The sequence below is a fragment of the Chinchilla lanigera genome, unplaced genomic scaffold, assembly GCF_000276665.1.
Source record: "Chinchilla lanigera isolate Chin_1 unplaced genomic scaffold, ChiLan1.0 scaffold00050, whole genome shotgun sequence".
NCBI classification, from domain to species: Eukaryota; Metazoa; Chordata; class Mammalia; order Rodentia; family Chinchillidae; genus Chinchilla; species Chinchilla lanigera.
In genome coordinates this window covers 3,870,186-3,887,024 of record NW_004955451.1, presented here as the reverse complement: position 1 = coordinate 3,887,024, position 16,839 = coordinate 3,870,186, and the positions used below count along the sequence as shown (strand labels likewise).

General features: G+C 40.7%; 1 protein-coding gene across 10 annotated transcripts in view; it reads right to left on the bottom strand.

The window, feature by feature from the left end:
* Nucleotides 1-16,839, bottom strand: part of Trim37 (tripartite motif containing 37) — a 174,422-nt gene that overhangs the window by 127,154 nt on the left and 30,429 nt on the right. For 8 of the 10 annotated variants that reach the window (XM_013519212.1, XM_013519217.1, XM_013519214.1 and 5 more), the window contains exon 2: nucleotides 6,047-6,148. In XM_013519212.1, the coding sequence (XP_013374666.1) occupies nucleotides 6,047-6,148 (102 nt within the window). Of the gene's footprint in view, nucleotides 1-6,046; nucleotides 6,149-8,134; nucleotides 8,610-16,839 lie in introns of those variants that run through there. The other 2 variants (XM_005393999.2, XM_013519221.1) reach the window with 2 other exon arrangements.

Genomic DNA, 16,839 nt, shown 5'->3' with positions numbered 1-16,839 from the left:
AAAAGAACTACAGAAAGATAGCATCAAAAAATGGCAGAAAATACAAGTAAGAATAGGTACTGAAAAATAATCAAATATAATTTGATAAATGAGAGACTAGTCTGAAAATACAGTGAATGTTCCCACACAAAAAAAGACATGAGTAAAGTGCTCGCCTTAGTATAGTCCTGGTCTGCAAGCCTGGACTTCTGTTGAATTCAATGACACAAGTATCTAGACCATCTGAGTCAAATTTCCATAGTCAAATGAAAAGAACTGTCATGGGAGAAAGGGAACGTATTCAAATGAACCCTGGTAAAATTTGGTGAGGGGCAGTATCCAGTTCCTTAAGTACTTTGCTTCTGTAATCACCTACAGTTATCCAGTATCATTATTCTTTGTGTGACTGTTAAAATCTCAGCAAGATAAAAATTAAACAAAGCAAAAACAATGCTGACTTCCAACATGCCTCTCTGACTACTATCTCTATTTCTCACTTTTAGAATAATAATTTTGTAAAAAAAATTTTTTTTAATATTTCCTGTCATTTTCTCTTCTTTCTCTCATTAGGTTTTCATCCCCACTGTTAAGGTTTGGATATAGAATGTCTCGAAAAAGCCTAATGGTACACTATAGCTGATGTGTAACATGTTAGGAAGTGGGGCCTGGTTGGAGGCAGGTCACTAGGGACCTGACCTAGAAAAGTATATTGTTATCTCCAACCTCTCTTTTCTCTGCTTTCTGACTGCCATGGGTTGAACAGCTTTACTCTGCCCTTCCACTGCGCTGTTTCTGCCTTGGAGCAAATTGACTTTGGAGTGAACTCCTTGAAACTGTAAGCCAAATAAGACTCTCTTCCTTTAAATTGTGGGTATTGACTATTTTGTCCCAGCAACCAGCAAGTGGCTAAGATACCAACCATTCCACTGGAATTACTCACAAAATCACCAGAGCTTTACATAGTCTCAAATCCAAAGCTCAATTCCCAGGCCAGAAACCATGATAAAGCCAACTAGCCTCTCTTGAAAACACAGTTTTACCTGACTTCTGGAATGCCTCACCCTGCTAGATTTCTACCTATCTCAATTATTACACCTTCTTGGTCTCTTCCTTTGCTAACCTCATCCTGTTCCTACTTGTCCTGACCTCTAAATGCTGACAGTATCTCAGAGATCATACCTAGCATCTTTCCATCTAACTCCTTGGTTTTAAATACCATGTAAAGGATAGTAACATTGATCTCACTGTATCTCCCCCAACTTCAGACTCGTATTTCCAACTCCAATTAGATGTATAAGAAACAACTCAAGACTAATATGCTGAAAAACAAAACTTTTACAGTTAGGATGCCATTCTGCACCGCAAGCCAGGGTAGCAGCACAGGCACACCATCACCCTCACGCTTTCCTTGCAGCCAAGCAGGACAGAACCCTATGAGGGGATTCCATGGCGAGTCCAAGGAAAGATAACTACAAAATGAAAAGCTAAAAGCCCTAACTCCTCAAGAGATGTGTAGAAGGAGAGAAGAAGGAATACAGCTTCTAAAACAAAAAAGGGAAACCCAGAAATGACTCTTATGCTAGAAAATCCTATCCAAGATCCTGGTATCAGTTGCACTGTACCCACTTCAGAGGAAGACGTTATTTCAAAAGAGATGGTTCGAAGCCAGGTGTGGTGGCGCATGCTTGTAATCTCAGCACTTGGGAGTCTGAGGCAGGAGGATTGTTGTAAGTTCAAGACCAGCACAGGCTACAAAGTGAGCTCAAGGCCAAACTACACTGCATTGTGAAACCCTGTCTCAAAAAGACCAAAACAAACGAAAGATATGGTTCAGTTGATTTTTTCTAATAATGCTGAACTATAGCTAACAGCAATACAGAAATTTAGAAGGATCTTTTGTAAAGGCAAGAATTATTTTTAGTATGCTTATTTAATATTATAGGATTCTGTAGTAGAGCTTCATTTTATTAAATTTTTTAAAAATTTTAATATACCTGCTTCCTACTATGTCTTTGCCAGACATAGTAAGGCTTAGTTTCTTTTTTTAAATACATATAAAATAACATCTATTTTTAAAGACATTATCTTTGTGGGCGTGCTACACTCCCTAGCATTTGGGAGGTGGAGCCCAGAGGATCGATCACTGTGAGGTCAAGACCACTGTGGCGGATTGGCAACTGGTAGTCAATTTGAAACACCCAGCTGAACTGAATCAGGTTGGTGCTGGGTGTGGGAGGCCCACCTGAGGACTGTTACCAGCAGCAGAAGAGGCAAAACTGGAGAAGAAATTGAGGCTGTTGGAAGCTGTTAAGAAGCTGCTGGGTGCTGTTAGAAGCTGTAAGGAGCTGTAAGGAGCTGTTGGTTCTCTGGGAAGAACATGTCATGCTGGCTTTCCTGATGAACTCAGCTGTTCTTATCATCCAAGGAGCTTGGGACCTTGTTATCGCTGAGAATGGCTTTAGTTCACTTTGGGGGAGCTCTGCTTCTCACTTTGAGCATTACTTCCTGGCTCCAGAGGGGAAGATGGTGCACTACTTAGTCTCCTGGAGAAGCTTGTCACACTGGCTTTCTTGATGGGAACTGGGCTGTCCTGATCATCGGAGGAACTCAGGACCTCACTGTTGCTGAGGATGGCTGTGGTACTTTTCAAGGGAGTTCTGGTTCTTACTTTGAGCGTTGCTTCCTGGCTCCAGTGTAGATCCCTCAGCATGCTAGCACAGATCCTTCATCCTGTTGCCATAGACTTTCCAGATTCCACCACTGACCTTTGGGCCTTCCTACCACAGATCCATGAAAGAGCCTGCATGAGATGTTGTCATGGGCTCTCGGCCTCCAGCTGGACTCATGCGAAGCATTGTTATGGGCTCTAGGTCTTCAGCTGAACTCATACACAACTTTACCGTGGGATCCAGCCCCTCAGCTGGATTCTTTGGTATTTAATGTGTGGACAGATTTCCTGCACTCCCTTGTACATGATTCGTTGGGTGACTATTATAAATAATTTTATAAAACATGTGTCCTGTATATTGCTTCCCTTGCAAAAAACTCCAAACCAAACACAACCACCTTGAGCTACATACTGAGTTCAAGACTAGCCTGAATTATATAGTGAGACCCTGTCCTCAAAAATTTTAAAAAAAAAAACAAAGATACTATCAAAGTATAACATTCATTGTAGAAAAATTGCAAATTATAGAAGAATTTATAGAAGCAAACACTAAAATGATTAATCTTGGTGCCAAGAAACAAGGTTATAAATTCTTGTTAAAGTATTTTTTAGACATATTATTTTTAAATAGTCATGTAACACAATATGAATTTAAAATAGTAATCATTGAGGCCTTAATTTTTTTCCAGTTTCTGAGTATTTTAACCATTTCTACAAAAATCACTGTATTGCTAGGCATGGTGGCACATTCCTGTAATCCCAGCACTTAGGAGGCCAAAGCAGAAGGATGGATTGCTGTGAGTTCGAGGCCAGCCTGGGCTACAAAGTGAGTTCAAGGCCGGCCTGAACTGCATAGTGAAAGCTTGTCTCAAAAGACTCCCCCTAAAATATAAAACTTCCTAATGTTCACATGAGAAGGGGAACAAGGATGGGGGAAGGGAGAAAGGAAAAAACAAAAGAAAAAATAGAAGGAAAAAACGGAAACAAAGCTTTTGTAAATAGAGGGGAAGGAGATGATAGGGAGGGGAATAGGCAAAAAAGAAGCAAGATATATCATGTACATGTACAAACTCCCTACGATGAATGTTATGTATATCTAAAATGTACCTATTGAATAAAAAGTTTTAAAAAATCTAAAACTTTCTTAATTAAAGTGAAACAGTGGGTCAAAGACAATAAACTAAATTTATACTCTCAAAAAACAAAACAAAACAAAACTTTTACATCTACAGTATTAGTTTGTTTGTCCTCAAGTTTATTCTACCTTAGAACAATACACTGCAGGCCAGCCTGGGCTACACACGGTTAAGTTCATGGTCAGCCAAGACTATACAGCAGTATCTCAAAAAATAAACAATACAAATAACAAATAAACAAAGTAAAAAACCATTCATTCATCCAGAAGTTATAAAAAACTTTCCTCCTGTCCTGTCTATAGGAGAATTCTATCAGTTCCCTTCAAATCATATTATTTCTCACCACCTCTTCTATTACTATTCTAATCTAAACCACCACTTATCTTTCACTAAAAGCACATCTGCCCTTTACTCCTTACTTCCTCTTCTACCTGCCTATAGTCCACTTTTCACAAAGTACCCAGTGACATCTCTAAAACATGCATATCACTCAAAAGCTTTCAACGGCTACCATCAGGATATGAGGGCAATCTAGCTGTGACATGCCCCCCCCACTGATCACCAGCGTTGATTTGACTGACCTGCTGGCTAGGCAGATCCTCCCTCATAGCTCCATGTGCATCTCTCTGGAAGCTGTGTGCTTGGTCAAAGCGGACAGCTTTCCAAGATAAGAGTACCATTCTTCTGTCAAGAGAACATGAGTAGCTTTGCTCCCCTGCCAGAACCTCCAAACAAGTTCTCAAGTCAATGGCTACCATCTAAGTCCTCTGTAATCCTATTCAGTTCTTCCTTCGTAGCACTTACTCATATCTAACAGGTATCGCTTTGTGACTGCAAGAATTTTTTTTTTTTTTGGTGGTGGTGGTGGTGGTGGTAGTGGTACTGGGAATTGAACCCATTAGCCTTTCCACTGAGTTACATCTCCAACCTTTTTTATTTATTTATTTTTTGGATACCAGGAATCGAACTCAGGACCTTGTGCTTGCCAGGCAGGTGTTTGTGTCATTGAGCTATATCCCCGGACCCCTTTTTATCCTTTGACACAAGATCTAAGTTTCTGGGACTAGGGATTTAGCTCAGCAGCACAGCACCTGACTGGCAAGTGAGAGGTCGTGAGTTCGATTCCCAGTACCGGAAAAAAAAAACAAAAACAAACAAAAAAGATCTACGTTTCCTAGGCTAGCCTCCAACTTGTAATTCTTCTGCCTAGCCACCCAAGTAGCTGGGATCACAAGCATGTGCCACCATGCTTAGCAGCAAGAAAATTACTTCAGTGTTACATATATCACTGTCAACAAGAGGATATGGTATTTTTCTTATTTAGGCAAGTGTAAAGAAATAAAATGTAACATGAAAATCTCATTAACTGGCTTTGATTTTCATAATAAAGATTATCTCAAGAGTAATGTGAGCAGGGCAGTTTTCAACTGCCTTCTCTGCAGATGTGCTGCTGGACTCCCACATTACAAGAACTTATTACAACCAAAGTAAGATTTTGTTTTACATCTTAGGCTTCCCCATAACTTTGAGGAGTTCACCAATACACAAACTTTAAAGATACTAGATTGTATTCATTTCTGTAGTCTCTTGTAACTATACAAGATTGTATTCTTTGCCTTTAAACTCATTACCCACTTTTTCACCCTCTTAACCATTAAGCATGTGTAAATTCTTCCTCTTTTGAGACCAGTACTTTCTTAGTGCCTCTTCATAAGCTACACATTTTTCAATACAAACACTCAAGTCCATTCCTCTCATCAGACTTAAACTCTGCAAGGAAGGTGTTTTGTCATTTATCTTAGCGTTCCTCAACCTCAAGCATAAAGCAAGCAAACACTAGCATTTTCAAGTATTTGTTAAATGAATTCGTTAGCCAGGCAGCGCACACCTGTAATCCCAGCACTAGGGAGGCTGAGACAGGAGGATCACTGCAAGTTCAAGGCGAAACCCTGTCTCAAAAACAAAGATGTATTTGTTAAATGTGTAGTACGTTTAATAATGGAAGTATATTAAAATTACAGTGAATTTTGTTTCCAGAAGCATCTCAGTATCTTTATACATTTCACATCAATGATCATATACTATTTCTTCATCTTCAAAGCACTAAGCACTACAAACTAGTAGGCTAATTAAGGAACCTTTATCTAAGAGACATGTTTAAGAAGGGAATAAAATGTAAAGTAAGAAAAAGGTAAGTAAAATGGTTAATCCTTACAATACATCATATATAAACTAAATACAAGTTAAAAGAGCTAAAACTTACCCTAATACAGCTGAAACAACAAAGCTTGGAGCAATGTGGACACAAGCGAGCATCCCGCAATTTCTCCATGCAAATGAAACATCGAAAAACCTCCGCAATGCTCTGAAAATAATAAAAGCAAAGGTCCCAGGTTAGATTACTGGAGCTAGAATAAAAAGCATTACAAAAATAATGCACTTGAGCTGGGCATGGTGGTACATGCCTGTAATCTTAGCACTCGGGAGGCTGAGGCAGGAGGATCACCATGAATTCGAGGCCATCCTGGGCTACATACTAAATTCAAGGCCAGCCTGCACCACAAACCCAGACCCAGTCTCAAAACACAACAAAAAAATTCACTCAACAATTACATTTACTTTGGGCTAAAATCTTGGTTTTTACCATATTCCATATCAGAAAGTGGTCAAGGTCTCAAATATCTCCGAACATCTGGACAATGTGCTTCTTTTTTTTCTACGTTTGACAAGGGATTCTATCCTAAGAAAAAGACAGACTTCAAACACAAATTTTTCACTGAGGCATTAATAATGGCAAGAATCTGGGAACAGCCCAGATGTCCCAATATTAATAATGTTATAGCAGTTATATACATTATGTCATAGTCACTAAAAATATTTAATGATAGACAAATGTTTATGATGTACAACAGTAAAAAAAAGACTATGACTGAATGTACAATATGAATTTTTTCCCCTGCAACTTCTCCAGAGATAAAGTGATTTTATAACTAAGAAGAGAAAAAAGGTTGTAAAAATATATGTATCCCAATGGCTGTGTATTCTGGCCCTGAGAGAAACTGATTCAGAATCCAGAAATCTGAACTTCTGTCCTAATGTTGCAACCAGCTAGTTATTTCTTTGAAAAATTCCAGGACTAGTGTGATGGCACCCGCCTGTAATCCCAGCACTAGGGAGGCTGAGGCAGGAAAACCGGAGAGAGTTCAAAGCCAGCCTGAGCTACCGAGTTCACGGATAGACTGAATTATGCAGTGAGATCCTGTCTCAAGGACAAAACACAACAAAAAACAAGAAAAATTTTGGAGGCCATTCTGAGGTCTCAGGAAAAAGAAAACACAGTAAAGAATCTATTATTTTGCAAGCCTCAGTGAATCCGTTTATGAAGTGACAAGAAAACGTAAAATTAAATGTAGTTATTGCCTATTTTAATTTTTTAAGGCATTATTTTTACTCCACTCCAGAAGACTTAAACGGTACTAAAAACCAAGTTAAGTTTACAACACCTATGTAATACTTCCACAAGGAAATTAATGAGAAAATTATGTACTCATGAATCGAATCAGGACTGCAGGGGTCACAGCCTGTGAGGTGCAGACTCCTAACTGGCTGCGGAGTGAACAATAAAGACCACTGGGTGAACTAGTTTCAAGTGGGGTGTTCAGGAACACGGTTACCCCCTTACCAAGAAGGATTTAGTATTTTAAAAGTTCGAAGTTGACAGTCACCATATTATCACGTTCAATAAACCATCTTTTTTGATGTTTCCTGGCTTTGTGGAAATATTCCAACCACGCGAAATCAGCTTACAAATTATATAAAAATAGTTCTAGAAACTACGCCCAAATAAGACTATACAAATACAAAAACCATATATATACACACACAATGTACTATACACACACAAGTGTGTGTGTGTGTGTGTGTGTGTGTGCGCGCGCGCGCGTATCCTCATTCAATCTAGGAAGGGTAGAAGCCTGCAAAACGCACGGTGGAGAAGGAAAGCTAATCATCCTTCGGAGCCTGGCGTGGACCCGCTCGCAAGCGCTCGCAAGCGGCGGCGAGCAGAGAACGCGTGCACCCCGTGAATCCGCACTTCTGCTCCGCGAGGGCGTGGCCTGCTGCCACCGGGCGACGCGGAGGACCGTGCAGGTGCCCAGGCGGCCCTGAAGGCACCAGGCTGTGCCGCACCAGACCGCGGAATCACCCGCACGGTCGCACAGCCAGCCCCCGGGCGACCCGCCTCGCCGTGCCAACCAGGTGCAGGGGCCCTCGCGCGGAGAGGGGGCGCCGGGCGCCCGCAGAGGACACGCTCCCCGGCGGAGCGCCCGCCACCCCCCGTGTTGCCCCTCACCTCCACACTCTGTTCATCCATTGCCGCCGGCTCTCGGCAGGGCCCTCGGCGACCCGCGGAGTCCGTGGTCTCTCCGGTTAGGCGCCGGCCCGAGGTCGCCAGGTCGAATTGCCAAGAACAACCGGCACCCACGTCAGGGGGCTTCGACTGCCCCACGAGCGCGCCCCATCGCCTCAGGTTGTGCCAGCTACCCCCATTTCGCCATTTTATCACTGCGCCCGCCGTGGGGCGCTGAGGGAGGGCGAGCAGCGGTCGCAGCTCCTTCCTCCCGCCTCAGCCGCCGGCCAGCGACGCGAGGAAGCCTCGGCCCACGTGACGCGGGCGCGCGCGTATGGAACCGCCGCGGGAGCCGGGAGGCGCGGGTCGCAATGAAGGAGGCACCTCAGACGACTCGCGAATACCAACGGTAACCAGGGCAGCCTGAGGCGCGGCAGCCCGAGAGGCCCCGACGCGCCTGCGCGCAAGGGGGGCGGGGCAGGGAGGACAGGCGGGCGATTAGTTCCCGCGGTGCGGGAGTACACACGAGACTTGGCGAATCGTTGCCTCAGGGTTGCGTGGCTTTGGCCGCGAGTGGGCGTGGGCTACTGGAGGGCGGTGCTTCCCGTGCCACGCCCCCAGCCAAGGGGCGATTCTCCAGCGGGTCTTAAAGAAAAAGCCAGACTGGAGTCATCTCGCTATCTTGTTAAAAAACGTAGCTTCAAGTCACACCCCGAGGAGTTCAGATTCGGAGATTCAAGGGAAGGGCCCAGGAAAAGCGCACCATCAGCAGCTACTCCCAGCGCTCCACTGCTGGTGACTCTGAGAAGTGCTGATGTAGAGGATTTGTTGTTAATGGTTTTCCAGGATCAAACCTCGGGACTTGCGCGTGCTCGGCAAGCACTTACCATGAGCTACATTCTCAGTCCTTTCTTTCTTGGTATCGGAAATCGAACTCAGGACCTTGCACTTACCAGACAGGCGCTGTACCACTGACCTATATATATCCCTGGCCCTCCGCTCTTAAGATGGTCTCACTGAATGCCCAAATTGGCCTTCAAATTGAGATTTTACCAGCTCGTCTTTTTAAATAGCTGGAATTAACAGACATGTGTTCCACACCTGACCGCATTCTAAGATTTTAAAATTTTTCTCCTGCTACCAAAGAAACGAGTTGAAAAGCTCCATATTGTGAAGTCTGGAGACTTGTAAGTGTTTCTCATTTTACTGGTGGGGAAGACTGGACCACAGATTAAAGTCTTCAGAACCACACCACACCCTTTGTTTCTGGATGCTCTGGGACTTACGAAGGACAAAAGGATATCAACCGTGTTGAGTTTTCCTGTAACCCAGATCTTTACAATTTCCTGCAAGAAGCAATGTGTGCACACTGCAGAAGTTGAGGGTAACACAAAAGGCCATACATAGAATTCCTTTTTTTTTTTCTTGACACAGGGTCTCACTATGCAGGTCAGGCTGGCCTTGAGCTCACTTTGCAGCCCAGGCTGGTCTCGAACTTGCAACGATCCTCCTGCCTCAGCCTCCCAACTGCTGGGATTATACGCATGCACCACCCCCCGCCCCCTACATAAAATTTTTAATTTAAACCTAATTTATCCTTTCCAGTTTACTGGACATAGCTATCTATTCTTATTCTAATGGAGCGTACACATTTAGGGAATTAAATTCTTGGATATCAGGCATTTGGAACTTGTAAGTAGTAGGCAGCAACTATGTGTATTTTCAGTTACCTTAAGCCCCAAACAAGGACATAAATTTAGATTAATCTGAGACTGAAAATGCTTTCACTAAAAATTATTTAAGATTTTGTAAATACATGAAGGTTGCACAACACGATTTGTACTAAAATTTCCTCAGTTATACACTCTAATATTACTATTGTTGTGGGAATTTTACTTTAAAAAATTATCCGTAGCCTGACATGGTGGTGCACACCTATAATCCCAGCACTTGGGAGGCTGAGGCAGGAGGGTCACCACAAATTCGAGGCCAGCCTGGGCTACACAGTGAGTTCAAGGCCAGCCTGAACTACATAGTGAGAGCTTGTCTCAAAACAACCAAACAATAAAAAATAAAAATTATTCGTGGAACACAGTACCTCAGGCTAATATAACTGTGATACCACGGCTACTGAATGACTAACAAACAGTGTATTCAGTGTGGATAAACTGGACAAAAGGATGGAGCAAGATGGCATGAGATTTATGCTATTCATGTGAAATGTAAAACTTAGGAATTGTTTATTTCAGGAATTTGCCACGTAATATTTTTGGATCACGGTTGGCCACAGGTCTCTGAAACCATGAAAAGCAGAACTGCATATAAGAAGGGACAAAATTTATATCTCAGGTGGGACTCCAGAGGCCAATGTTAACAACAAAACTACAATACCTGCTCCTCCTCTCCCCAACTAAGCATAATTTTAACATTTCCCACATAAACAGTAAAAATGTATTGGCAACTTGAACTATTATATAGATACACCATGATCTACTTTCCTACTCATCTATTAGATGTGTATATGTACTGTTATTAAAAATAATCCTGTAATTAACTTTTTTTAAGTACTGGCAATTTAGCCCAGGGCCTTTCCTATACTAAGCCCATGCTCTACCTCTCGGCTACACCCCCATCCCCAAAACCTCTTTTAGTTGTTTCTACTTTGGACAATTGCCTTATTGCCAATAGTTATTTTAAAATAAATAGGCATGATGGTACACATCCATAATCCCAGTATCCTGGAGGCCGAGGCAGGAGGACTTCCACAAGTTTGAGGCCAGCCTGGGCTACGTAGTGAGTTCAAGGGCAGTGTGAACTATATATGAAGAACCAGTCTCAAAAAAAAGAGAAAAAAAGAAAAATAGAAGTTCTCAGAGACTTAAAAATATAAGTAAATTAAAAGATAGCAGATAAATGCTCTGTGACTTGTTTCTGAACTTTCATACACTTTTTTTTAAGACTACCTCACATGATTTGGCTTTCATAGAGAACGAACAATTGTAAATATAGACTGAATCAGAATAAAGTATTATTGAAATCATAAAGATAGTCAAAAATGGTATTTGTAAGCATATTTATGCTGGTCAACACCAGCAGACAGAAGAATTAAGGAAAAAATAAAAGTGAGGCTATCGCACGAAAGCCAACATATTATATTAAACTTCGTGAAAGATTACACATCACATATTAGTGGTCTCACCAATAATGTAATCTCATCTGCCATCAGTATTTTCTAAAATGAAATTATATACCTATATATAATGTATAATACAAATATTTTGCTTATAGTGTATTTCAATTTCCAACATATTCACTCAATGACAGACTAAAATATACAAACGTTCTTTTATGATAGGCCAGAACATCTGTTATCCCAACAATACAAAAACAGATACAAAATAGTATTAAGGGACTTCCTTACTTAAAATTACAGAACTAAGTATATGTACATATATTTAAATCCTTTTATTTCCACTCCATCCTTTGGCTGAATTTTATTAATATAGTATCTGCCCTTCTTAATCCTTCTCTTATGAAAGGCATCACCACCCTGTCACTCAAACCAAATCTCCTCGACCACCCTCCACCTCTACTCATGAACTGTTAACAAGACATCTTCCTGTATTGCTCTGGAATTAATCTCTTCTTCATTAGAGTTCCCTTTTGCAATTTCATTTCTTCATAGGTGGGGTATATGAGATTTTAACTTTTCTATTCCAGTTTTTTCTTCTTCAGTCAGTGGCGACAGCTAGAAAACAAATGACAAAATCTTTATTTCTGAAACCTTCAAATACTTCTTTTTTTTGTCTTTTTGAGACAGAGCCTCACTATGCAGTTCAGACTGGCCTTGAGCTCACTTTGTAGCCCAGGGTGGTCTCAAACTCCTAATGATCCTCCTGCCTCAGCCTCCCCAGTGCTGGGATTACAGGGATGCACCACCACATCCAGCTCAAATACTATTAAATTAGTAAAGTTCTGCTTTATCACACAGTAAGTGTTTGCATAAGCTTATATAATGTATGTTATCACAACTTTTGGAAAAGAAAAAATAGAATTTTGGCTCTCTATGTACAAAGTGCTACGATCTTGAACTTCCAAAGAACTTGCTTTTTTTTTTTTTTTGGTCTTTTTGAGACAGGGTGTCACTATGCAGTTCAGGCTGGCCTTGAGCACACTTTGTAGCCCAGGCTGGCCTCGAACTCACAACGGTCCTCCTGCCTTAGCCTCCTGAATGCTGGGATTACAGGCGTGCGCCACCACACCTGGCTAGAACTTGCAATTAAGATGAAGAAATGAGACCAGACCAGATGAGGTGGCCTAGACGTATAATCCTGGCATTTGGGAGCCTGAGGCAGGAAGGCCACTACAAGTTTGAGACCAGCCTGGGCTATATAGTAAGTTGAAGGCCAGCCTGAACTACATATTGAGGAGACCCCTCCAAGAAAAAAAAAAAAAAAAAAAAGAACACAGGCCAAGCAATCAAACAATTTCAGGTCTATAACAGAATCAAAGAAATCATGTTTGGATATTATATTCTAAAAGGTTTGTTTTGTTTTGTTTTTTGTCTTTTTGAGATAAGGTCTTGCTATACAGTCCAGGGTGGCCTTGAACTCACTTTGTAGCCTAGCCTGGCTTTGAACTTGCAATAATCCTCTTGCCTCAGCCTCCTGAGTGCTGGCTTTACAGGTATGCGCCACAACACCCAGCCTTCAAACAATTTTTGTTCACATTTTCTTTTCAAAAACTTTTAGTAGAGCCAAGAAGCAAGGAAAGTTGTAAAGAATTTTCACAGAGGACCAACAAATATGCTGGCTGAAACAGAGTTCTGTGGGGAAGTAATGTGAGATAAAACGTAAATCCCTCAAGTAGTTACAAATCTGCCTAATTATATAGGTCATCTCTGGAGAGACTGCCAAATCTAGAACACCCAGACCTACAGAATCTGAATCTCTAGGGCAGCACTGTCCAATAAAACTTTCCATTTTGGTGGAAATATTCTATATCTGCACTGTCCAATTGGGAGATGAAGAACTGAATTTTCAATTTTATATAACTGAGTTTAAATTTATATAGCCATATATGGCTATTGGAAGCCTAGCTGTCCAATGCTTGATAGGCAGCTGGTTTGGCTAATCAAACATTTGCTCAACGTGTTCACATTAATAAAATGATAATCATATGCCTACTCCAACCCACACATTTACAGAATATCCTCTTCTACCTCAAAAAAAGGGAAATGAAAACTGAGGTTGGATATAGATCAGTGGCAGTATACTTGCATAGGCTATACCAGGGCCTGAGTTTAATTCCTAGCACTGAAAAAAACCATTTTTAAGAAATTTAAAAATGATATTCTAGCAAGCCTTGTTACTTCTTAATGAATCTATGTTGCTCCTTCTGATCACTGTGCAAGAGTTTTCACACAATCTGTTTAATCCTCAGAGAATTTTTGCAAAAGTTGAAGTCTAGTTAATCTGTCTAAAGTTTGTGGAAATTTTTCTTTAACACACAAGTATCTTGGCCAGGAATGTAGCTCAGTGGCATAAGCACCTGCCTGGCAAGCGCAAGGGCCTGAGTTCAATTCCTGGTACAAAAAAAAAAAAAAAATACAACACACAAGTATCTTAAGCATCCATCAGGGGCTGCGGATATAGCTTAGCAATGCAGCACTTGCCTGGCAAGTGCAAGATCCTGAGTTCTATCTGCGGTATCCCCCCAAAAACAAAACAAAACAAAACAAAATCCATCAATAAGATACTACACATTCTATTTTTAATGCCTTTTTAACTTTCTATTATTATATTTTTGTTTTTGTAGCATGTTTTGCTATGTTTTGTCTTTGTGCAAATTTACTCCTTTTTTTCCTTTGGCTGCTCAGCATCACAATTAAGTATATTTAAACTGCAATGATTTAATATCAGCTAAGAAAGATGGTGAAATTAGCATGTATTCTCTTCCTCCCATTTCCTTTTCTAGTCACAGCTCCCTATTTATCATTTAAAATTATCACTTTAACTGTTTTTAAATAATATCAATTGAAATACATTTTCTACCACTTTTTTTCTTGGTCTTTCTGAGACAGTGTCCCCCTTTATAGTTCAGGCTGACCTTGAACTCACTATGTAGCCCACACTGGCCTTGAACTTGTGATGATTCTCTTGCCTCAGCCTCCCAAGTAGCTGAAATTATAGGTATGCACCACTATACCTGCCTATTTTCTACCTTTCAAAATGAAAAAGCTCTTGCTATTTTGATAAAGATAATAGCAAGATAATACCTGAGTGGTTTTACTTTGTTTTCTTAAATAATGTACTATTTAAGCAGACTTATCCCCTTCTTGCTCTTCATGCTCCCCAAATAATTCTAAAACATCTTTGGTTATTTTAGAAAATTTCAAAACCTCAATGCAGTCCTAGTGTGTACATCCTTAAACCTAGGGCCTTGTACCTTGCAAATCCCTTAAACTCTAGATAAAAGTGATTTTTGGTTATACAACTCTAGACTTTATTTCCTTTCTTTTTATATTTTCATCATAGAAATTGAATGTAACAGTTCTTATTTTTATTTATTTATTTACTTACTTACTGAATTATTTATTTTTTTGAGACAGGGTCTTGCTACGTAGCTCACACTGGCCTTGAACACACTATGTAGCCTAGGTTGGCCTTGAACTTGCAGGGATCCTCCTGTCTTAGTCTGACCAGTGCTAGAATTATAAGCATGTGCTACCATGCTTGTAACAGTTTGTTTTTTAAGTTTCCCTGTTAATTTTTTTTTTCCCTTGGGAAACTGGGAATTGAACTCAGGACCTTGTGCTTGCCAGGCAGGCGCTTATGCCACTGAGCTATATCCCTGACCCACTATGTTTTTTCTTTTGAGACAAGGTCTTGCTATGTAATTTAGGCTGGTCCTGAACTCACTATGTAGCCCAAACTGGCCTTGGACTTATGGTGATCCTCCTGCCTTAGCCTCCCAAGTGCTGGAATTATAGGTATATGTCACCAAGTTCAACTCCCTTTTAATCTTAAAAGGGTTGAATGTCAGAAGACTGAATGTCACATCTGTATTTTCTCTTAACTTTCTAGACTTGTCTCATTTTAAAAGTAGTGGCCCCCAGTCGTGGTGATGCACATCTGTAATCCCAGTACTCATGAGGCTGAGGCAGGAGGATTACCATACTTCACGGCCAGCCCGAACTACATAGTGAGACCTTATCTCAGAAAAATAAAAAATAAACTTTTAAAAACTTAGCTGGCCATGGTGGTGCACACCTGTAAACCCACCACTCAGTAAGCTGAGGCAAGAGGATCATTGTGAGTTTGAGGCCACTCTGGGCTACATAAGCAAGTTTAAAGCCAGCCTGCACTACATAGTAAGACCCTGTCTCAAAAAATAAATAAATAAAATAAATAGGTAGAGGACCCATTATTTCCAAATTTAATCTTTCTTGATTTTAAAATACAGCCTCCTTTTTGAAGATTTACCCCTTGCTTTTCAATCATTTCTCGTTTGCTATAATCCAATCCAAAGAGAAAGCTCTCTTAGCTTTCTGCCTCTGACATATAACTGCTTATTTCAGATAAAAATATCATTTAGATATTCTCCTAAATGATTATCTTTATAGCAATTCAGAAATGTAAAACCTCCTATCATTTAGGGACTACAAATGTGGTTCAATGTTAGATCACTGGACAATATACGCAAAGCCCTGGATTTGATCCCCAGCACCACTAGATAAATAAATAAATCATCTATCACTTTCACAAGTATTTTTCCATACCAATTTATAGTCTCAATCCTAAATATGCCACTTATTTACCACATTCAGTAGGCATAAGTCATTTGTTTTTGGTTTTTTTTGAGAGAAGAGTCTTGCTATATAGTTCAGGCTAGCCTTGAACTCACTGTGTAACCCACATTGGTCTTGAACTCACAGTGACCCTCCTGCTTCAGCCCCCTGATTATAAGGATTCTTACACTATATAAAATGGGGATGGTGAATGGACTGAGGGAATAAAGGAGGTCAGGCCCATCCATGCCTGGCAACCTAACTGAGGAAAAGGAGAAAAAATAAAAAAGCCAGGCATGGTGGTACATGCCTGTAATCCCAACACTTAGAGGCTGAGGCAGGAGGATTACTGAGAGTTTGAGGCCAGCCTGGCTGCACAGTGAGTTCAGGCCAGCCAGAACTATGTAGTGAAACCCTGTCTCAAAAAAACAAAAAACAAAACAAAACAAAAAAACCAGTTTGGGAGTATAGCTCCCCATAGAGTGCTTGCCTAGCTTGCATAAGGCCTCAGGTTTGATCCCTGATACTGTCTCCCAACCCATCTCTGCTATATACTTTCCAGACTTCTCAGTCTTACTACTTCTTATAAGATTCAGTAGAGTGGGTCTATTTAATAAGTATTAGCAAGGGTTCTCTTCTGCTATGATTACATAATCTAAGACAGCATGCTTCTTCATTAATCATGCCATGTCCACTTACTTATTTTAAAATAAAAGCAATTATACTTCAGGGTATCAAAAAATTCCATTTCTATCAGCAGTTCAAACTTCACTCTTTTTTTTTTGGTTTGTTTTTTTTTTCCGGTACTGGGAATCGAACTCATGACCTTGTACTTGCCATGCAGGCGCTGTGCCGCTGAGCTAAATCCCCAGCCCCTAACAGTTCAAACTGACTACTACATTTTAAAATCCAAGTTCCT